The 21,700-nt window shown below is 52.7% G+C and overlaps 1 protein-coding gene and 15 non-coding genes across 16 annotated transcripts; all 16 read left to right on the top strand.

Moving 5' to 3' along the window:
• The first annotated feature begins 1,555 nt into the window (after window positions 1–1,555).
• On the top strand, window positions 1,556–1,674 carry LOC126186294 (5S ribosomal RNA). The gene has a single exon (XR_007537393.1). It is a non-coding gene; the product is annotated as a 5S ribosomal RNA (ribosomal RNA).
• An 832-nt stretch (window positions 1,675–2,506) lies between these two features.
• LOC126186447 (5S ribosomal RNA) lies at window positions 2,507–2,625 on the top strand. Its single transcript, XR_007537541.1, has one exon. It is a non-coding gene; the product is annotated as a 5S ribosomal RNA (ribosomal RNA).
• Window positions 2,626–3,441: 816 nt separating this feature from the next.
• On the top strand, window positions 3,442–3,560 carry LOC126186238 (5S ribosomal RNA). Its single transcript, XR_007537340.1, has one exon. It is a non-coding gene; the product is annotated as a 5S ribosomal RNA (ribosomal RNA).
• Window positions 3,561–4,391: 831 nt separating this feature from the next.
• Window positions 4,392–4,510, top strand: LOC126186237 (5S ribosomal RNA). The gene has a single exon (XR_007537339.1). It is a non-coding gene; the product is annotated as a 5S ribosomal RNA (ribosomal RNA).
• Window positions 4,511–5,328: 818 nt separating this feature from the next.
• LOC126186625 (5S ribosomal RNA) lies at window positions 5,329–5,447 on the top strand. The gene has a single exon (XR_007537689.1). It is a non-coding gene; the product is annotated as a 5S ribosomal RNA (ribosomal RNA).
• An 832-nt stretch (window positions 5,448–6,279) lies between these two features.
• On the top strand, window positions 6,280–6,398 carry LOC126186503 (5S ribosomal RNA). The gene has a single exon (XR_007537594.1). It is a non-coding gene; the product is annotated as a 5S ribosomal RNA (ribosomal RNA).
• An 817-nt stretch (window positions 6,399–7,215) lies between these two features.
• Window positions 7,216–7,334, top strand: LOC126186492 (5S ribosomal RNA). The gene has a single exon (XR_007537584.1). It is a non-coding gene; the product is annotated as a 5S ribosomal RNA (ribosomal RNA).
• An 817-nt stretch (window positions 7,335–8,151) lies between these two features.
• LOC126186491 (5S ribosomal RNA) lies at window positions 8,152–8,270 on the top strand. The gene has a single exon (XR_007537583.1). It is a non-coding gene; the product is annotated as a 5S ribosomal RNA (ribosomal RNA).
• Window positions 8,271–8,828: 558 nt separating this feature from the next.
• LOC126183248 (proteoglycan 4-like) lies at window positions 8,829–10,252 on the top strand. Its single transcript, XM_049925043.1, has 3 exons — window positions 8,829–8,877; window positions 9,267–9,396; window positions 9,568–10,252. The coding sequence occupies exons 1-3, from the start codon at window positions 8,829–8,831 to the stop codon at window positions 10,250–10,252; spliced, it is 864 nt and encodes a 287-aa protein (XP_049781000.1).
• Window positions 10,253–15,524: 5,272 nt separating this feature from the next.
• On the top strand, window positions 15,525–15,643 carry LOC126186480 (5S ribosomal RNA). The gene has a single exon (XR_007537572.1). It is a non-coding gene; the product is annotated as a 5S ribosomal RNA (ribosomal RNA).
• An 827-nt stretch (window positions 15,644–16,470) lies between these two features.
• Window positions 16,471–16,588, top strand: LOC126185386 (5S ribosomal RNA). The gene has a single exon (XR_007537143.1). It is a non-coding gene; the product is annotated as a 5S ribosomal RNA (ribosomal RNA).
• Window positions 16,589–17,405: 817 nt separating this feature from the next.
• On the top strand, window positions 17,406–17,524 carry LOC126186469 (5S ribosomal RNA). The gene has a single exon (XR_007537561.1). It is a non-coding gene; the product is annotated as a 5S ribosomal RNA (ribosomal RNA).
• Window positions 17,525–18,351: 827 nt separating this feature from the next.
• Window positions 18,352–18,470, top strand: LOC126186235 (5S ribosomal RNA). The gene has a single exon (XR_007537337.1). It is a non-coding gene; the product is annotated as a 5S ribosomal RNA (ribosomal RNA).
• Window positions 18,471–19,287: 817 nt separating this feature from the next.
• On the top strand, window positions 19,288–19,405 carry LOC126185385 (5S ribosomal RNA). The gene has a single exon (XR_007537142.1). It is a non-coding gene; the product is annotated as a 5S ribosomal RNA (ribosomal RNA).
• Window positions 19,406–20,222: 817 nt separating this feature from the next.
• On the top strand, window positions 20,223–20,341 carry LOC126186417 (5S ribosomal RNA). The gene has a single exon (XR_007537511.1). It is a non-coding gene; the product is annotated as a 5S ribosomal RNA (ribosomal RNA).
• An 828-nt stretch (window positions 20,342–21,169) lies between these two features.
• LOC126186458 (5S ribosomal RNA) lies at window positions 21,170–21,288 on the top strand. Its single transcript, XR_007537550.1, has one exon. It is a non-coding gene; the product is annotated as a 5S ribosomal RNA (ribosomal RNA).
• Window positions 21,289–21,700: the final 412 nt, after the last annotated feature.

Here is a 21,700-nt window from a genome sequence, read left to right as displayed (position 1 = left end):
TGTGTAGAATTCACCTTTACCGTGCGCCGGACATATTTGGCACGTATAGTGTGCTCGTTCGTGTGTGTTTTTTATTTTTAAATTTTCTTTGAGAGTCTCTTTACTTTTGCTTTTCTCTTGCGGCGGGAGGCCTCCGCTGCTGACTTGTGGTCATTGTCCTTCTAGAATGGTTTTTTATTTGTGTTTCGCGTTTGCGTTCTTCCTTCCTCACGTTATATCCACACCTTCAGCGGATGGTATTCCTTTCTCACATCGTTTTGGACATGTTTCCGCTGGCCACAATGGACCTTTGTTCTCCTAAAGGATCTCAACAAAAAAAAAAAAAAATAAATAAATAAAAAATAAAAAAAAAATAATAAATAAATAAAAAAAAAATAAAGAAAAAAAAAAAAGAAACCAATAAGAAAAATGCTGATCTCACACAAAAAAAAAAAAATAAAGAGAGTACAATACACCACCTTTTCCGTTATTCCCTGTTTCTTGGGTTGGGAGGGCGAGGGAGACACTGTGGCCGGGCCTCGGATTGCGACCCCCGCCCACTCTGCCTCCACCGCCACCCTGGCCTGCTCTTACAATGAAGTATATTTAGTTGAAAAAAAAAATACTCTCAAAAAAAAAAAAAAAAAAAAAAAAGTTCTCGTCCGATCACCGAAGTTAAGAATCATCGGGCCCGGCTAGTACTTGGATGGGTGACCGCCTGGGAAACCCGGGTGCTGTTGGCTCCCTTCCTTTTGTTTTTTTGTTATGTCGCCAGCCCAATTTTCAAACTACCTTTCTGTTGTGACAAAGATGCTTCCTTAAGCCTTTTAAACTACTGTAATGGTACGAAAATGCAGTAATTAACTCAGTTTGAGGGAGAATGTGCTAACCAAGTATGGCCAAGAAGACTTTGAAAACGAAAAAACAGTACGAATCGGCAGGTGATTTCTGAAATACGTCACCGCCTATTGTTGTGTAGGAGTGTAGAGTTCCAAATTTGATTTGTAACCACGAATGTATTCCTTAGTCGTCCCGTCTCGTCTCGTCCCGCAGCCGTTTGTCGTGCTAGCGCTGTCATATGGACCTCGACCTGAGCGGCAGCGAGCGGCAGTCGAGCAAAGTCGGGACAAGTTGGGACGGGGACAGGGACAGGGATAGGAATGGTGCGAATGCACTGCAAACTACGCAGACACCTGGTGTGAGGCGAGGCGAGGCGAGGCGAGGAAGCCCACATCGCTACCAGTGGCGCCCTCCAGCACGACACTGCCACACCCCGCACAGGCCCTCCGCTGAACACCAGGGACAAGATGCGTCCTCCGCTAGTGTCGAAGGCTGCACGCGCCCAGCGAATGACAGGGGGTGCAACGAGCAGCAGTGCGGCTCACACACGCGGCGGTGCGCCCGCCAATTTGGCCGTCGCTCTGCTGAGACGCCGGGCGCGCCTCCCCGCGCCGTCCTCGAGGAACTGGCGGTTGCGGAAGGAAGCGCTTTCGTCAAATTCGGCCGAAAACTAACATTTTGTGTGTTGGGAGAAAAGTCGAACGCGAATTCTGCCGTGCTCCTACATTAGATGAGCGCCAACGGCAATACCATGATGAATACACCGGTTCTCGTCCGATCACCGAAGTTAAGCATCATCGGGCCCGGCTAGTACTTGGATGGGTGACCGCCTGGGAAACCCGGGTGCTGTTGGCTCTCTTCCTTTTGTTTTTTTGTTATGTCGCCAGCCCAATTTTCAAACTACCTTTCTGTTGTGACAAAGATGCTTCCTTAAGCCTTTTAAACTACTGTAATGGTACGAAAATGCAGTAATTAACTCAGTTTGAGGGAGAATGTGCTAACCAAGTTTGCCAAGAAGACTTTGAAAACGACAAAACAGTACGAATCGGCAGGTGATTTCTGAAATACGTCACCGCCTATTGTTGTGTAGGAGTGTAGAGTTCCAGATTTGATTTGTAACCACGAATGTATTCCTTAGTCGTCTCGTCTCGTCCCGCAGACGTTTGTCGTGCTTGCGCTGTCATATGGACCACGACCCGAGCGGCAGCAAGCGGCAGTCGAGCAAAGTCGGGACAAGTCGGGACGGGGACAGGGACAGGGATAGGAATGGTGCGAATGCACTGCAAACTACGCAGACACCTGGTGTGAGGCGAGGCGAGGCGAGGCGAGGCGAGGAAGCCCACATCGCTACCAGTGGCGCCCTCCAGCACGACACTGCCACACCCCGCACAGGCCCTCCGCTGAACACCAGGGACAAGATGCGTCCTCCGCTAGTGTCGAAGGCTGCACGCGCCCAGCGAATGACAGGGGGTGCAACGAGCAGCAGTGCGTCTCACACACGCGGCGGTGCGCCCGCCAATTCGGCCGTCGCTCTGCTGGGACGCCGGGCGCGCCTCCCCGCGCCGTCCTCGAGGAACTGGCGGTTGCGGAAGGAAGCGCTTTCGTCAAATGCGGCCGAAAACTAACATTTTGTGTGTTGGGAGAAAAGCCGAACGCGAATTCTGCCGTGCTCCTACATTAGATGAGCGCCAACGGCCATACCATGGTGAATACACCGGTTCTCGTCCGATCACCGAAGTTAAGCATCATCGGGCCCGGCTTGTACTTGGATGGGTGACCGCCTGGGAAACCCGGGTGCTGTTGGCTCCCTTCCTTTTGTTTTTTTGTTATGTCGCCAGCCCAATTTTTAAAACTACCTTTCTGTTGTGACAAAGATGCTTCCTCAAGCCTTTTAAACTACTGTAATGGTACGAAAATGCAGTAATTAACTCAGTTTGAGGGAGAATGTGCTAACCAAGTTTGCCAAGAAGACTTTGAAAACGACAAAACAGTACGAATCAGCAGGTGATTTCTGAAATACGTCACCGCCTATTGTTGTGTAGGAGTGTAGAGTTCCAAATTTGTTTGTAACCACGAATGTATTCCTTAGTCGTCTCGTCTCGTCCCGCAGACGTTTGTCGTGCTTGCGCTGTCATATGGACCACGACCCGAGCGGCAGCGAGCGGCAGTCGAGCAAAGTCGGGACAAGTCGGGACGGGGACAGGGACAGGGATAGGAATGGTGCGAATGCACTGCAAACTACGCAGACACCTGGTGTGAGGCGAGGCGAGGAAGCCCACATCGCTACCAGTGGCGCCCTCCAGCACGACACTGCCACACCCCGCACAGGCCCTCCGCTGAACACCAAGGACAAGATGCGTCCTCCGCTAGTGTCGAAGGCTGCACGCGCCCAGCGAATGACAGGGGGTGCAACGAGCAGCAGTGCGTCTCACACACGCGGCGGTGCGCCCGCCAATTCGGCCGTCGCTCTGCTGGGACGCCGGGCGCGCCTCCCGCGCCGTCCTCGAGGAACTGGCGGTTGCGGAAGGAAGCGCTTTCGTCAAATGCGGCCGAAAACTAACATTTTGTGTGTTGGGAGAAAAGCCGAACGCGAATTCTGCCGTGCTCCTACATTAGATGAGCGCCAACGGCCATACCATGATGAATACACCGGTTCTCGTCCGATCACCGAAGTTAAGCATCATCGGGCCCGGCTAGTACTTGGATGGGTGACCGCCTGGGAAACCCCGGTGCTGTTGGCTCCCTTCCTTTTGTTTTTTTGTTATGTCGCCAGCCCAATTTTCAAACTACCTTTCTGTTGTGACAAAGATGCTTCCTTAAGCCTTTTAAACTACTGTAATGGTACGAAAATGCAGTAATTAACTCAGTTTGAGGGAGAATGTGCTAACCAAGTTTGCCAAGAAGACTTTGAAAACGACAAAACAGTACGAATCGGCAGGTGATTTCTGAAATACGTCACCGCCTATTGTTGTGTAGGAGTGTAGTGTTCCAAATTTGATTTGTAACCACGAATGTATTCCTTAGTCGTCTCGTCTCCTCCCGCAGACGTTTGTCGTGCTTGCGCTGTCATATGGACCACGACCCGAGCGGCAGGGAGCGGCAGTCGCGCAAAGTCGGGACAAGTCGGGACGGGGACAGGGACAGGGATAGGAATGGTGCGAATGCACTGCAAACTACGCAGACACCTGGTGTGAGGCGAGGCGCGGCGAGGCGAGGCGAGGAAGCCCACATCGCTACCAGTGGCGCCCTCCAGCACGACACTGCCACACCCCGCACAGGCCCTCCGCTGAACACCAGGGACAAGATGAGTGCTCCGCTAGTGTCGAAGGCTGCACGCGCCCAGCGAATGACAGGGGGTGCAACGAGCAGCAGTGCGTCTCACACACGCGGCGGTGCGCCCGCCAATTCGGCCGTCGCTCTGCTGGGACGCCGGGCGCGCCTCCCGCGCCGTCCTCGAGGAACTGGCGGTTGCGGAAGGAAGCGCTTTCGTCAAATGCGGCCGAAAACTAACATTTTGTGTGTTGGGAGAAAAGCCGAACGCGAATTCTGCCGTGCTCCTACATTAGATGAGCGCCAACGGCCATACCATGATGAATACACCGGTTCTCGTCCGATCACCGAAGTTAAGCATCATCGGGCCCGGCTAGTACTTGGATGGGTGACCGCCTGGGAAACCCCGGTGCTGTTGGCTCCCTTCCTTTTGTTTTTTTGTTATGTCGCCAGCCCAATTTTCAAACTACCTTTCTGTTGTGACAAAGATGCTTCCTTAAGCCTTTTAAACTACTGTAATGGTACGAAAATGCAGTAATTAACTCAGTTTGAGGGAGAATGTGCTAACCAAGTTTGCCAAGAAGACTTTGAAAACGACAAAACAGTACGAATCGGCAGGTGATTTCTGAAATACGTCACCGCCTATTGTTGTGTAGGAGTGTAGAGTTCCAAATTTGATTTGTAACCACGAATGTATTCCTTAGTCGTCTCGTCTCGTCCCGCAGACGTTTGTCGTGCTTGCGCTGTCATATGGACCACGACCCGAGCGGCAGCGAGCGGCAGTCGAGCGGCAGTCGGGACAAGTCGGGACGGGGCCAGGGACAGGGATAGGAATGGTGCGAATGCACTGCAAACTACGCAGACACCTGGTGTGAGGCGAGGCGAGGAAGCCCACATCGCTACCAGCGGCGCCCTCCAGCACGACACTGCCACACCCCGCACAGGCCCTCCGCTGAACACCAGGGACAAGATGCGTCCTCCGCTAGTGTCGAAGGCTGCACGCGCCCAGCGAATGACAGGGGGTGCAACGAGCAGCAGTGCGTCTCACACACGCGGCGGTGCGCCCGCCAATTCGGCCGTCGCTCTGCTGGGACGCCGGGCGCGCGTCCCCGCGCCGTCCTCGAGGAACTGGCGGTTGCGGAAGGAAGCGCTTTCGTCAAATGCGGCCGAAAACTAACATTTTGTGTGTTGGGAGAAAAGCCGAACGCGAATTCCGCCGTGCTCATACATTAGATGAGCGCCAACGGCCATACCATGATGAATACACCGGTTCTCGTCCGATCACCGAAGTTAAGCATCATCGGGCCCGGCTAGTACTTGGATGGGTGACCGCCTGGGAAACCCGGGTACTGTTGACACCCTTCCTTTTGTTTTTTTGTTATGTCGCCAGCCCAATTTTCAAACTACCTTTCTGTTGTGACAAAGATGCTTCCTTAAGCCTTTTAAACTACTGTAATGGTACGAAAATGCAGTAATTAACTCAGTTTGAGGGAGAATGTGCTAACCAAGTTTGCCAAGAAGACTTTGAAAACGACAAAATAGTACGAATCGGCAGGTGATTTCTGAAATACGTCACCGCCTATTGTTGTGTAGGAGTGTAGAGTTCCAAATTTGATTTGTAACCACGAATGTATTCCTTAGTCGTCTCGTCTCGTCCCGCAGACGTTTGTCGTGCTTGCGCTGTCATATGGACCACGACCCGAGCGGCAGCGAGCGGCAGTCGAGCAAAGTCGGGACAAGTTGGGACGGGGACAGGGACAGGGATAGGAATGGTGCGAATGCACTGCAAACTACGCAGACACCTGGTGTGAGGCGAGGCGCGGCGAGGCGAGGCGAGGAACCCCACATCGCTACCAGTGGCGCCCTCCAGCACGACACTGCCACACCCCGCACAGGCCCTCCGCTGAACACCAGGGACAAGATGCGTCCTCCGCTAGTGTCGAAGGCTGCACGCGCCCAGCGAATGACAGGGGGTGCAACGAGCAGCAGTGCGTCTCACACACGCGGCGGTGCGCCCGCCAATTCGGCCGTCGCTCTGCTGGGACGCCGGGCGCGCCTCCCCGTGCCGTCCTCGAGGAACTGGCGGTTGCGGAAGGAAGCGCTTTCGTCAAATGCGGCCGAAAACTAACATTTTGTGTGTTGGGAGAAAAGCCGAACGCGAATTCTGCCGTGCTCCTACATTAGATGAGCGCCAACGGCCATACCATGATGAATACACCGGTTCTCGTCCGATCACCGAAGTTAAGCATCATCGGGCCCGGCTAGTACTTGGATGGGTGACCGCCTGGGAAACCCGGGTGCTGTTGGCTCCCTTCCTTTTGTTTTTTTGTTATGTCGCCAGCCCAATTTTCAAACTACCTTTCTGTTGTGACAAAGATGCTTCCTTAAGCCTTTTAAACTACTTTAATGGTACGAAAATGCAGTAATTAACTCAGTTTGAGGGAGAATGTGCTAACCAAGTTTGCCAAGAAGACTTTGAAAACGACAAAACAGTACGAATCGGCAGGTGATTTCTGAAATACGTCACCGCCTATTGTTGTGTAGGAGTGTAGAGTTCCAAATTTGATTTGTAACCACGAATGTATTCCTTAGTCGTCTCGTCTCGTCCCGCAGACGTTTGTCGTGCTTGCGCTGTCATATGGACCACGACCCGAGCGGCAGCGAGCGGCAGTCGAGCGGCAGTCGGGACTAGTCGGGACGGGGCCAGGGACAGGGATAGGAATGGTGCGAATGCACTGCAAACTACGCAGACACCTGGTGTGAGGCGAGGCGAGGTAGCCCACATCGCTACCAGCGGCGCCCTCCAGCACGACACTGCCACACCCCGCACAGGCCCTCCGCTGAACACCAGGGACAAGATGCGTCCTCCGCTAGTGTCGAAGGCTGCACGCGCCCAGCGAATGACAGGGGGTGCAACGAGCAGCAGTGCGTCTCACACACGCGGCGGTGCGCCCGCCAATTCGGCCGTCGCTCTGCTGGGACGCCGGGCGCGCCTCCCGCGCCGTCCTCGAGGAACTGGCGGTTGCGGAAGGAAGCGCTTTCGTCAAATGCGGCCGAAAACTAACATTTTGTGTGTTGGGAGAAAAGCCGAACCCGAATTCTGCCGTGCTCCTACATTAGATGAGCGCCAACGGCCATACCATGATGAATACACCGGTTCTCGTCCGATCACCGAAGTTAAGCATCATCGGGCCCGGCTAGTACTTGGATGAGTGACCGCCTGGGAAACCCCGGTGCTGTTGGCTCCCTTCCTTTTGTTTTTTTGTTATGTCGCCAGACCAATTTTCAAACTACCTTTCTGTTGTGACAAAGATGCTTCCTTAAGCCTTTTAAACTACTGTAATGGTACGAAAATGCAGTAATTAACTCAGTTTGAGGGAGAATGTGCTAACCAAGTTTGCCAAGAAGACTTTGAAAACGACAAAACAGTACGAATCGGCAGGTGATTTCTGAAATACGTCACCGCCTATTGTTGTGTAGGAGTGTAGAGTTCCAAATTTGATTTGTAACCACGAATGTATTCCTTAGTCGTCTCGTCTCGTCCCGCAGACGTTTGTCGTGCTTGCGCTGTCATATGGACCACGACCCGAGCGGCAGCGAGCGGCAGTCGAGCAAAGTCGGGACAAGTCGGGACGGGGACAGGGACAGGGATAGGAATGGTGCGAATGCACTGCAAACTACGCAGACTCCTGGTGTGAGGCGAGGCGAGGAAGCCCACATCGCTACCAGTGGCGCCCTCCAGCACGACACTGCCACACCCCGCACAGGCCCTCCGCTAACCACCAGAGACAAGATGCGTCCTCCGCTAGTGTCGAAGGCTGCACGCGCCCAGCGAATGACAGGGGGTGCAACGAGCAGCAGTGCGTCTCACACACGCGGCGGTGCGCCCGCCAATTCGGCCGTCGCTCTGCTGGGACGCCGGGCGCGCCTCCCCGCGCCGTCCTCGAGGAACTGGCGGTTGCGGAAGGAAGCGCTTTCGTCAAATGCGGCCGAAAACTAACATTTTGTGTGGTGGGAGAAAAGCCGAACGCGAATTCTGCCGTGCTCCTACATTAGATGAGCGCCAACGGCCATACCATGATGAATACACCGGTTCTCGTCCGATCACCGAAGTTAAGCATCATCGGGCCCGGCTAGTACTTGGATGGGTGACCGCCTGGGAAACCCGGGTGCTGTTGGCTCCCTTCCTTTTGTTTTTTTGTTATGTCGCCAGCCCAATTTTCAAACTACCTTTCTGTTGTGACAAAGATGCTTCCTTAAGCCTTTTAAACTACTGTAATGGTACGAAAATGCAGTAATTAACTCAGTTTGAGGGTGAATGTGCTAACCAAGTTTGCCAAGAAGACTTTGAAAACGACAAAACAGTACGAATCGGCAGGTGATTTCTGAAATACGTCACCGCCTATTGTTGTGTAGGAGTGTAGAGTTCCAAATTTGATTTGTAACCACGAATGTATTCCTTAGTCGTCTCGTCTCGTCCCGCAGACGTTTGTCGTGCTTGCGCTGTCATATGGACCACGACCCGAGCGGCAGCGAGCGGCAGTCGCGCAAAGTCGGGACAAGTCGGGACGGGGACAGGGACAGGGATAGGAATGGTGCGAATGCACTGCAAACTACGCAGACACCTGGTGTGAGGCGAGGCGAGGCGAGGCGAGGATGCCCACATCGCTACCAGTGGCGCCCTCCAGCACGACACTGCCACACCCCGCACAGGCCCTCCGCTGAACACCAGGGACAAGATGCGTCCTCCGCTAGTGTCGAAGGCTGCACGCGCCCAGCCGGACGTGTGTTAGGCTCGTGCCTGCTGACACCTTCGTGTGCTGCAGGCGGTGTCTTCGTCGCGTGTTTGGTGCTGCGCCTCGCAGCGTTCTCTCTTCTCTACTAGTTCCTGTAAGTTTATTGACGCTTTATTATGAATCGTGCTAACTCCGTACAGTGTGTTTTTGATAGGAACGCGGCTAGACCGTCGCCTTTTGATGTACACGAATGGGTATTTTCCGAATTGCGTATTCCCGAATCTGATTTGATCGGTATCCAGCTTGACTTTATTCAAAACTCTGTATTTTTGAAACTTCCGACCGCGGATTTTGTAGACAAGCTTGTTACCGAAAGTGGTGGAGTTAAGAAGTTTAAGCACGTGGACGGTGCTTTGTCTGATGTTTTGATTCTGCCGGCAGGCTTCGGCATTCGAAATGTGAAAGTTTATAATGTTCCGTTCGAATGCCCAAATGAGGCCATTGCTCGTAAACTCGGAGAATTTGGCACCGTGCTTAGTGTGGAGAATGATGTGTGGCCTGCAGGATTTAGGTACCGGGTTCTGAGTGGTGTTCGGACGGTCCGTGTAGATTTGAAGAAACATATACCGTCGTATTTGCTCATTGCTGGCACGCGCGCTTTCCTCAGCTATAGTGGGCAGCCGCAGACGTGCTCCGTGTGTGGCAAAACAGATCATTTGCGACAAACCTGCACTTTACGCAGGCCGGCTCAGCTGCCGCGCGAAGCTGCTGATACCTCCACGTATGCGGGCGCGTTGGTTGGACCCCCCTCGATCACCCCGCCCGACCGACCGGTTTCTGCCGCTCCTGCAGCTGAGGCTCCTGTGTCTGACAATGTGACTCCGCCCACAGTTGTCGTTCCCCCGGTTGTGTCAGAACAAAGTTTACCTGCCGATCACACCCCTCGCGAGGTCCGTATTGCTGATTTGCCAGCCGTCAGTGTTTCGGACGTGCCCGTTCCGGAGACTTCTGAAATGTTGGTCGCGTCACCACGGCCGATTTCAGTCCCCGCCCCGCCGACAGACAAGCGGAAATTGCCGTCACAGCCGGGCCCGTCCACCGCCGGCGAGGCGGATGCTAGCGGTGCCGAAAGTGAGGTGTCCCAAGCTTCCACTCAGTCCGCCCCTGCCGATCCAAAACCGAAGCGTAAAAGGTCAAAGAAGCGTTCGAAAACGGCGCCCACTGAGGGCGTCGACGTCACCTTCGACCAGGCGGTTGAGGGACTGACGGATACTTTGGTCCAAGAGCGTCGCGACGCACCTTTCGTACACGGTCCGCCTGTGTCGGTGCCCACCGCCCCCGCTTCCCGGCCCGTTCCGGACGCCGTACCTGCTCCTTCGGACACCATGCAGTGGTCTGATGATGTGGAGGAGGATCACTTTTTCTAGTTCCGCTTAAGTTACAGAGTCCACCCTGACGCGTGCATTCCACCAGTTACGCGTCCTCACCCTTAATATCAATCACATCCGAAGTGACCGTAAAGTTCACGCCCTCTTACACTTTTTGCAATCTGCTCGTTGCGATGTGGTTTTCCTTCAAGAAATAACAGCTGACGTTGTCCCGCATCTTACTGCCTATAATGTAATTCTTAATATTGATCCGGAAGCGACCTTTGGTACGGCTATTTTAATCACGCCCGGTTTAGAGTATAAACACGTAGAAATTTTACCGAATGGACGAGGGTTGGCATGTGTTATCTGCGACATATTTTTTGTTAACGTGTATGCCCCCTCTGGAACTGACAATAAACGTCTGAGGGATACTTTTTTCCATCATGATTTATGTCAGCTCTTCCATCGAAACCACCGACGGATCATCTTAGGTGGTGATTTTAATTGTGTCTTGCGTGATGCCGACCAGGAGCCGACGGCGAATAAGTGTCTTGCACTGCAAACTTTAGTTGACACTTTTAAACTTGAGGACACGTGGCTTTGTTTTAGTCCGACTGCTACAGGTTTTACTTATTTTTATCCTACTGGGCATAGTAGATTGGACAGATTTTATATATCGCCGGACCTCGCTGCTCAAATCTTGCAGGCAGAAGTTGCTCCCGTCGCTTTTTCGGATCATTGTGGTTATTTGTGTGCTTTTAATGTTCCGTCTGTTCGCCCAGAACGTACGCGATCCTACTGGAAATTCAATGTTAGTGTTTTGGATGACGTCAGTCTTGTCGAACAGGTGCATTTGTTGTGGCACCAACTTCTTCAGAGCCGCCCACAGGCGGGTTCTACTGTCGATTGGTGGCTCCGTCACGCTAAACCGGCTATTCGTACTCTGCTCATTAATTACTGTCGTGACAAGGCCCATTGGGAAGTGATGACGGTCGCTTTCTATCGCGATTGTTTACAGGATTTAATTACTCGGGTTACCGACCGCCCTGAACTCCTTCCCACGTTACGGAAAATTAAGACGAAGATTTTAAACCATCTGCATCGGAAGGCACAGGGCTCTGTTGTCCGTAGCAGGCCTTTCGATCCCACTTTGGAGGAACCGCTTTCATTGTATCATTTACGACGGGCCCGTCTGCGGCGTGAAAAACTTTTATTCACCGACTGGATGACGCGTGACGGTCTTAGGACTTCAGATTGCCGGGTGATTCAGGACGAAATTTACGATCACTACTCTAATCTCTTTCAATCTCAACCTTTGAATGAAGCCTCCTTGCAGATGTTTTTACACGACCTGCCTTCTATTTTAACGCGTCAGGATAGACTTCTTTTAAATGAGCGTTTTACAGCTGCTGATGTTTCTGCCGCCGTTAAGGCTAGCCCGAAGGGAAAGGCCCCTGGCCATGACGGCATTCCTGTGGAATTTTATGTGAAATTTTCCGGTCTTTTAACTGATACTTTTGTTGCCATGGTGAATGAAATACATAATGGTCTCGATGTGCCGGAAGAATTTTTAGAGGGTCTCGTCGTCCTCATCCCGAAAACCACTGGCATCCCAAGTGCGGTGACTTTACGGCCGATCACACTCTTAAACGCCGATTATAAAATCATAGCACGCTGCTTTTCCCACCGTTTGCGGCCGGCGTTGAAGACCGTCATTAGTCCTTCTCAATCGTGTGCCGTACCTGGACGGAATATTTATGACGCTGTACTCGCGTATCGTGAGTGTATCGCTTCTGCCTCGTCACGCCGTGGCGGCCGGGCTGCGATACTTTCCATTGATTTTCATAACGCGTTTGATAGAATTAGTCACGAGTACTTGCGGCGGGTCATGTCTAAGTTTGGATTTGGTTTAACATTCACGCATGTGATATCTAACCTTCTGAAATCGGCTACATCCAGAATCCTTTTTCATGGCCAGGCCGGTGATGTCCTCAGGATGAACAGATCCGTCCGCCAAGGGTGCCCACTTTCCATGGGATTATTCGTTTTAGCGTTGGATCCTCTGATCCGTAAGATAACAAATGTTTGCCACGGTGTCCCGTTTGGTACGGGTTCGCTTGTCTGTCGGGCGTATGCGGACGACTTGGGTGTTTTTATCCAACGTCCCGATGATATTGATACGCTCCGCCTCATTCTTCACCAATTTGAAACGGCATCGGGTGCGGTTGTGAACCCCCGTAAGTCCATCTTACTGCCGCTTACTGCGACCATGAGGGCTGTCCGTCGTGATTGGTATACCGTAAGGTTGCGACATAAGATTCTCGGGATCCAGATGACTGCCAATGTACAACAAATGGCGGTGATAAATTGGCGCGCGGTGTTATATTCTGTACGAGCGGCGACTCAGGCTGCCGCCAAACGAAATTTGTCTTTGCTGGATAGAGCTTCGGTTGTAAATACCCAGGTGTTGGCCAAGGCCTGGTACTTGGCTCAAGTTTTGCCGGTGCCGAAGGAGATTGAACGGGCAATCAAGCATGCTGTTTCTTGGTTGGTCTGGCGAGGCGAAATCTTTAAAGTCGCCTACAATATTTGCACGCTCCCGCCGGACAGGGGCGGCGTCGGTATGGTTGATTTTCCTTCAAAGTGTGCTGCCCTTTTGCTCCACCGAACCAACCGTGTAATAGCCAATGCGGGGCTTAGCCCCACGTCGGTACTCTTCGACCTTTACCGCCCTGCTTCTCTCCGCGCGCCTGTCTCTGTCCAGGCTATCCCGTACAGATTGAATTTCGTTCGCCAGTATTTCCTCCACACTAGCTATCTGATAGGCGACGACCGGCGCAGGGGTAGCGTCAGCGCGATCGCAGAGGCCCTCCGCGGAACTCTGCCGACTAACAAATGGGAGTTGAGGCTGCCGCAATGCGATTGGCGGACGGTGTGGTCCAACATTTCCAGTAAATTGTTGACATCCGATGTTCGGGCCACCTGGTATAAAGTTGTGAATCGCACCGTTGCCACGAATGCGAAACTCCACGCAATCAATCTCCTCCCGAGTGGCCTCTGCGGGCGGTGCGCGGCTGAGGACACGATCGAACACCGTTTTGTGTGCCCCCAGTTTCAAGAGGTATGGGATGCCACCCGTGAGATGTTGGCATTGATCAATCGGACTACCCCGCGTGCCATACAGCCTTTGTATATCCTGGTTCCCGACTGGCGGCCGTATCCTGCCACCAAGAGAAACGCTACCGTGTGGATCGCTGCGCATGCTGCACATGCGATTTTTTCTCTTCGACTCATGGATCGCTTGCAGTTTTTGACGTATCTTTGGGACTACTATGGGCGGGAGAAACGTAACCCGCAGTATGTTTCCAATTATGCCCGATTTTTAGATGTACCTCTACGGACCGCCTTTACCAAATTACATATTTCTCTCCTGCCATGATTATGTACTTTCCATTCCACTGTTCCTTTTGGTGGAATGTGCGGAATGATATCATTGTTCTATTCTTGATGTATGACAGTTAATTTGTCTCACCGGCTCGACAAATCTTCCGCCATTTTGGGAGGTTGTCCTTAGGATTGCCATATTGGTTTTTTTTTTTTTTTCTCTCCTGGATTTGACGATTTGTTCCCTAATTGCTGACTTTTCCTAAATTTTTGTGACTATTGCAGGACTGTCAATTGCCTTGTCCCTGAACTGTGAGACGGTGCTTAAAGATATTTTGTGTTGAAACGGTTGCCTCTTGGGCACGGAAATCCAGCTTATCGAGAAGACGAAATATGTTTGCTGCTGCCGGAATTGTGTAGAATTCACCTTTACCGTGCGCCGGACATATTTGGCACGTATAGTGTGCTCGTTCGTGTGTGTTTTTTATTTTTAAATTTTCTTTGAGAGTCTCTTTACTTTTGCTTTTCTCTTGCGGCGGGAGGCCTCCGCTGCTGACTTGTGGTCATTGTCCTTCTAGAATGGTTTTTTATTTGTGTTTCGCGTTTGCGTTCTTCCTTCCTCACGTTATATCCACACCTTCAGCGGATGGTATTCCTTTCTCACATCGTTTTGGACATGTTTCCGCTGGCCACAATGGACCTTTGTTCTCCTAAAGGATCTCAACAAAAAAAAAAAAAAAAAAAAAAAAAAATAATAAATAAATAAAAAAAAAAATAAAGAAAAAAAAAAGAAACCAATAAGAAAAATGCTGATCTCACACAAAAAAAAAAAAAAAAAAATAAAGAGAGTACAATACACCACCTTTTCCGTTATTCCCTGTTTCTTGGGTTGGGAGGGCGAGGGAGACACTGTGGCCGGGCCTCGGATTGCGATCCCCGCCCACTCTGCCTCCACCGCCACCCTGGCCTGCTCTTACAATGAAGTATATTTAGTTGAAAAAAAAAAAATACTCACAAAAAAAAAAAAAAAAAAAAAAAAGTTCTCGTCCGATCACCGAAGTTAAGAATCATCGGGCCCGGCTAGTACTTGGATGGGTGACCGCCTGGGAAACCCGGGTGCTGTTGGCTCCCTTCCTTTTGTTTTTTTGTTATGTCGCCAGCCCAATTTTCAAACTACCTTTCTGTTGTGACAAAGATGCTTCCTTAAGCCTTTTAAACTACTGTAATGGTACGAAAATGCAGTAATTAACTCAGTTTGAGGGAGAATGTGCTAACCAAGTTTGCCAAGAAGACTTTGAAAACGACAAAACAGTACGAATCGGCAGGTGATTTCTGAAATACGTCACCGCCTATTGTTGTGTAGGAGTGTAGAGTTCCAAATTTGATTTGTAACCACGAATGTATTCCTTAGTCGTCTCGTCTCGTCCCGCAGACGTTTGTCGTGCTTGCGCTGTCATATGGACCACGACCCGAGCGGCAGCGAGCGGCAGTCGAGCAAAGTCGGGACAAGTCGGGACGGGGACAGGGACAGGGATAGGAATGGTGCGAATGCACTTCAAACTACGCAGACACCTGGTGTGAGGCGAGGCGAGGAAGCCCACATCGCTACCAGTGGCGCCCTCCAGCACGACACTGCCACACCCCGCACAGGCACTCCGCTGAACACCAGGGACAAGATGCGTCCTCCGCTAGTGTCGAAGGCTGCACGCGCCCAGCGAATGACAGGGGGTGCAACGAGCAGCAGTGCGTCTCACACACGCGGCGGTGCGCCCGCCAATTCGGCCGTCGCTCTGCTGGGACGCCGGGCGCGCCTCCCCGCGCCGTCCTCGAGGAACTGGCGGTTGCGGAAGGAAGCGCTTTCGTCAAATGCGGCCGAAAACTAACATTTTGTGTGTTGGGAGAAAAGCCGAACGCGAATTCTGCCGTGCTCCTACATTAGATGAGCGCCAACGGCCATACCATGATGAATACACCGGTTCTCGTCCGATCACCGAAGTTAAGCATCATCGGGCCCGGCTAGTACTTGGATGGGTGACCGCCTGGGAAACCCGGGTGCTGTTGGCTCCCTTCCTTTTGTTTTTTTGTTATGTCGCCAGCCCAATTTTCAAACTACCTTTCTGTTGTGACAAAGATGCTTCCTTAAGCCTTTTAAACTACTGTAATGGTACGAAAATGCAGTAATTAACTCAGTTTGAGGGAGAATGTGCTAACCAAGTTTGCCAAGAAGACTTTGGAAACGACAAAACAGTACGAATTGGCAGGTGATTTCTGAAATACGTCACCGCCTATTGTTGTGTAGGAGTGTAGAGTTCCAAATTTGATTTGTAACCACGAATGTATTCCTTAGTCGTCTCGTCTCGTCCCGCAGACGTTTGTCGTGCTTGCGCTGTCATATGGACCACGACCCGAGCGGCAGCGAGCGGCAGTCGAGATATGTCGGGACTAGTCGGGACGGGGACAGGGACAGGGATAGGAATGGTGCGAATGCACTGCAAACTACGCAGACACCTGGTGTGAGGCGAGGCGAGGCGAGGCGAGGAAGCCCACATCGCTACCAGTGGCGCCCTCCAGCACGACACTGCCACACCCCGCACAGGCCCTCCGCTGAACACCAGGGACAAGATGCGTCCTCCGCTAGTGTCGAAGGCTGCATGCGCCCAGCGAATGACAGGGGGTGCAACGAGCAGCAGTGCGTCTCACACACGCGGCGGTGCGCCCGCCAATTCGGCCGTCGCTCTGCTGGGACGCCGGCCGCGCCTCCCCGCGCCGTCCTCGGGGAACTGGCGGTTGCGGAAGGAAGCGCTTTCGTCAAATGCGGCCGAAAACTAACATTTTGTGTGTTGGGAGAAAAGCCGAACGCGAATTCTGCCGTGCTCCTACATTAGATGAGCGCCAACGGCTATACCATGATGAATACACCGGTTCTCGTCCGATCACCGAAGTTAAGCATCATCGGGCCCGGCTAGTACTTGGATGGGTGACCGCCTGGGAAACCCCGGTATGTTGGCTCCCTTCCTTTTGTTTTTTTGTTATGTCGCCAGCCCAATTTTCAAACTATCTTTCTGTTGTGACAAAGATGCTTCCTTAAGCCTTTTAAACTACTGTAATGGTACGAAAATCCAGTAATTAACTCAGTTTGAGGGAGAATGTGCTAACCAAGTTTGCCAAGAAGACTTTGAAAACCACAAAACAGTACGAATCGGCAGGTGATTTCTGAAATACGGCACCGACTATTGTTGTGTAGGAGTGTAGAGTTCCAAATTTGATTTGTAACCACGAATGTATTCCTTAGTCGTCTCGTCTCGTCCCGCAGACGTTTGTCGTGCTTGCGCTGTCATATGGACCACGACCCGAGCGGCAGCGAGCAGCAGTCGAGCAAAGTCGGGACAAGTCGGGACGGGGACAGGGACAGGGATAGGAATGGTGCGAATGCACTTCAAACTACGCAGACACCTGGTGTGAGGCGAGGCGAGGAAGCCCACATCGCTACCAGTGGCGCCCTCCAGCACGACACTGCCACACCCCGCACAGGCACTCCGCTGAACACCAGGGACAAGATGCGTCCTCCGCTAGTGTCGAAGGCTGCACGCGCCCAGCGAATGACAGGGGGTGCAACGAGCAGCAGTGCGTCTCACACACGCGGCGGTGCGCCCGCCAATTCGGCCGTCGCTCTGCTGGGACGCCGGGCGCGCCTCCCCGCGCCGTCCTCGAGGAACTGGCGGTTGCGGAAGGAAGCGCTTTCGTCAAATGCGGCCGAAAACTAACATTTTGTGTGTTGGGAGAAAAGCCGAACGCGAATTCTGCCGTGCTCCTACATTAGATGAGCGCCAACGGCCATACCATGATGAATACACCGGTTCTCGTCCGATCACCGAAGTTAAGCATCATCGGGCCCGGCTAGTACTTGGATGGGTGACCGCCTGGGAAACCCGGGTGCTGTTGGCTCCCTTCCTTTTGTTTTTTTGTTATGTCGCCAGCCCAATTTTCAAACTACCTTTCTGTTGTGACAAAGATGCTTCCTTAAGCCTTTTAAACTACTGTAATGGTACGAAAATGCAGTAATTAACTCAGTTTGAGGGAGAATGTGCTAACCAAGTTTGCCAAGAAGACTTTGGAAACGACAAAACAGTACGAATCGGCAGGTGATTTCTGAAATACGTCACCGCCTATTGTTGTGTAGGAGTGTAGAGTTCCAAATTTGATTTGTAACCACGAATGTATTCCTTAGTCGTCTCGTCTCGTCCCGCAGACGTTTGTCGTGCTTGCGCTGTCATATGGACCACGACCCGAGCGGCAGCGAGCGGCAGTCGAGCAATGTCGGGACTAGTCGGGACGGGGACAGGGACAGGGATAGGAATGGTGCGAATGCACTGCAAACTACGCAGACACCTGGTGTGAGGCGAGGCGAGGCGAGGCGAGGAAGCCAACATCGCTACCAGTGGCGCCCTCCAGCACGACACTGCCACACCCCGCACAGGCCCTCCGCTGAACACCAGGGACAAGATGCGTCCTCCGCTAGTGTCGAAATCTGTACGCGCCCAGCGAATGACAGGGGGTGCAACGAGCAGCAGTGCGTCTCACACACGCGTCGGTGCGCCCGCCAATTCGGCCGTCGCTCTGCTGGGACGCCGGGCGCGCCTCCCCGCGCCGTCCTCGAGGAACTGGCGGTTGCGGAAGGAAGCGCTTTCGTCAAATGCGGCCGAAAACTAACATTTTGTGTGTTGGGAGAAAAGCCGAACGCGAATTCTGCCGTGCTCCTACATTAGATGAGCGCCAACGGCCATACCATGATGAATACACCGGTTCTCGTCCGATCACCGAAGTTAAGCATCATCGGGCCCGGCTAGTACTTGGATGGGTGACCGCCTGGGAAACCCCGGTGCTGTTGGCTCCCTTCCTTTTGTTTTTTTGTTATGTCGCCAGCCCAATTTTCAAACTACCTTTCTGTTGTGACAAAGATGCTTCCTTAAGCCTTTTAAACTACTGTAATGGTACGAAAATGCAGTAATTAACTCAGTTTGAGGGAGAATGTGCTAACCAAGTTTGGCAAGAAGACTTTGAAAACGACAAAACAGTACGAATCGGCAGGTGATTTCTGAAATACGTCACCGCCTATTGTTGTGTAGGAGTGTAGAGTTCCAAATTTGATTTGTAACCACGAATGTATTCCTTAGTCGTCTCGTCTCGTCCCGCAGACGTTTGTCGTGCTTGCGCTGTCATATGGACCACGACCCGAGCGGCAGCGAGCGGCAGTCGAGCAAAGTCGGGACAAGTCGGGACGGGGACAGGGACAGGGATAGGAATGGTGCGAATGCACTTCAAACTACGCAGACACCTGGTGTGAGGCGAGGCGAGGAAGCCCACATCGCTACCAGTGGCGCCCTCCAGCACGACACTGCCACACCCCGCACAGGCCCTCCGCTGAACACCAGGGACAAGATGCGTCCGCCGCTAGTGTCGAAGGCTGCACGCGCCCAGCGAATGACAGGGGGTGCAACGAGCAGCAGTGCGTCTCACACACGCGGCGGTGCGCCCGCCAATTCGGCCGTCGCTCTGCTGGGACGCCGGCCGCGCCTCCCCGCGCCGTCCTCGGGGAACTGGCGGTTGCGGAAGGAAGCGCTTTCGTCAAATGCGGCCGAAAACTAACATTTTGTGTGTTGGGAGAAAAGCCGAACGCGAATTCTGCCGTGCTCCTACATTAGATGAGCGCCAACGGCTATACCATGATGAATACACCGGTTCTCGTCCGATCACCGAAGTTAAGCATCATCGGGCCCGGCTAGTACTTGGATGGGTGACCGCCTGGGAAACCCCGGTATGTTGGCTCCCTTCCTTTTGTTTTTTTGTTATGTCGCCAGCCCAATTTTCAAACTATCTTTCTGTTGTGACAAAGATGCTTCCTTAAGCCTTTTAAACTACTGTAATGGTACGAAAATGCAGTAATTAACTCAGTTTGAGGGAGAATGTGCTAACCAAGTTTGCCAAGAAGACTTTGAAAACGACAAAACAGTACGAATCGGCAGGTGATTTCTGAAATACGGCACCGACTATTGTTGTGTAGGAGTGTAGAGTTCCAAATTTGATTTGTAACCACGAATGTATTCCTCAGTCGTCTCGTCTCGTCCCGCAGACGTTTGTCGTGCTTGCGCTGTCATATGGACCACGACCCGAGCGGCAGCGAGCGGCAGTCGAGCAAAGTCGGGACAAGTCGGGACGGGGACAGGGACACGGATAGGAATGGTGCGAATGCACTGCAAACTACGCAGACTCCTGTTGTGAGGCGAGGCGAGGAAGCCCACATCGCTACCAGTGGCGCCCTCCAGCACGACACTGCCACACCCCGCACAGGCCCTCCGCTGAACACCAGGGACAAGTTGCGTCCTCCGCTAGTGTCGAAGGCTGCACGCGCCCAGCGAATGACAGGGGGTGCAACGAGCAGCAGTGCGTCTCACACACGCGGCGGTGCGCCCGTCAATTCGGCCGTCGCTCTGCTGGGACGCCGGGCGCGCCTCCCCGCGCCGTCCTCGAGGAACTGGCGGTTGCGGAAGGAAGCGCTTTCGTCAAATGCGGCCGAAAACTAACATTTTGTGTGTTGGGAGAAAAGCCGAACGCGAATTCTGCCGTGCTCCTACATTAGATGAGCGCCAACGGCCATACCATGATGAATACACCGGTTCTCGTCCGATCACCGAAGTTAAGCACCATCGGGCCCGGCTAGTACTTGGATGGGTGACCGCCTGGGAAACCCGGGTGCTGTTGGCTCCCTTCCTTTTGTTTTTTTGTTATGTCGCCAGCCCAATTTTCAAACTACCTTTCTGTTGTGACAAAGATGCTTCCTTAAGCCTTTTAAACTACTGTAATGGTACGAAAATGCAGTAATTAACTCAGTTTGAGGGAGAATGTGCTAACCAAGTATGGCCAAGAAGACTTTGAAAACAACAAAACAGTACGAATCGGCAGGTGATTTCTGAAATACGTCACCGCCTATTGTTGTGTAGGAGTGTAGAGTTCCAAATTTGATTTGTAACCACGAATGTATTCCTAAGTCGTCTCGTCTCGTCCCGCAGACGTTTGTCGTGCGTGCGCTGTCATATGGACCACGACCCGAACGGCAGCGAGCGGCAGTCGAGCAAAGTCGGGACAAGTCGGGACGGGGACAGGGACAGGGATAGGAATGGTGCGAATGCACTGCAAACTACGCAGACACCTGGTGTGAGGCGAGGCGAGGCGAGGCGAGGAAGCCAACATCGCTACCAGTGGCGCCCTCCAGCACGACACTGCCACACCCCGCACAGGCCCTCCGCTGAACACCAGGGACAAGATGCGTCCTCCGCTAGTGTCGAAATCTGTACGCGCCCAGCGAATGACAGGGGGTGCAACGAGCAGCCGTGCGTCTCACACACGCGTCGGTGCGCCCGCCAATTCGGCCGTCGCTCTGCTGGGACGCCGGGCGCGCCTCCCCGCGCCGTCCTCGAGGAACTGGCGGTTGCGGAAGGAAGCGCTTTCGTCAAATGCTGCCGAAAACTAACATTTTGTGTGTTGGGAGAAAAGATGAACGCGAATTCTGCCGTGCTCCTACATTAGATGAGCGCCAACGGCCATACCATGATGAATACACCGGTTCTCGTCCGATCACCGAAGTTAAGCATCATCGGGCCCGGCTAGTACTTGGATGGGTGACCGCCTGGGAAACCCGGGTGCTGTTGGCTCCCTTCCTTTTGTTTTTTTGTTATGTCGCCAGCCCAATTTTCAAACTACCTTTCTGTTGTGACAAAGATGCTTCCTTAAGCCTTTTAAACTACTGTAATGGTACGAAAATGCAGTAATTAACTCAGTTTGAGGGAGAATGTGCTAACCAAGTTTGCCAAGAAGACTTTGAAAACGACAAAACAGTACGAATCGGCAGGTGATTTCTGAAATACGTCACCGACTATTGTTGTGTAGGAGTGTAGAGTTCCAAATTTGATTTGTAACCACGAATGTATTCCTTAGTCGTCTCGTCTCGTCCCGCAGACGTTTGTCGTGCTTGCGCTGTCATATGGACCACGACTCGAGCGGCAGCGAGCGGCAGTCGAGCAAAGTCGGGACACGTCGGGACGGGGACAGGGACAGGGATAGGAA

The sequence above is a fragment of the Schistocerca cancellata genome, chromosome 4, assembly GCF_023864275.1.
Source record: "Schistocerca cancellata isolate TAMUIC-IGC-003103 chromosome 4, iqSchCanc2.1, whole genome shotgun sequence".
NCBI lineage: Eukaryota > Metazoa > Arthropoda > Insecta > Orthoptera > Acrididae > Schistocerca > Schistocerca cancellata.
The sequence above is the reverse complement of the archived record's forward strand: the minus strand, read 5'-3'. Positions and strand labels throughout refer to the sequence as shown.

What these genes read in the sequence shown, in the direction of transcription:
- LOC126183248 (XM_049925043.1), top strand. Translation starts at nt 8,829, where the DNA reads ATGCGTCCTCCGCTAGTGTCGAAGGCTGCACGCGCCCAGCCGGACGTG. An exon ending in ACGCGCCCAGCCGGACGTGT is followed by an intron (nt 8,878 to 9,266) that starts GTTAGGCTCGTG and finishes TTCTGCCGGCAG; the next exon opens with GCTTCGGCATTCGAAATGTG. An exon ending in GTGTGGCCTGCAGGATTTAG is followed by an intron (nt 9,397 to 9,567) that starts GTACCGGGTTCT and finishes CACTTTACGCAG; the next exon opens with GCCGGCTCAGCTGCCGCGCG.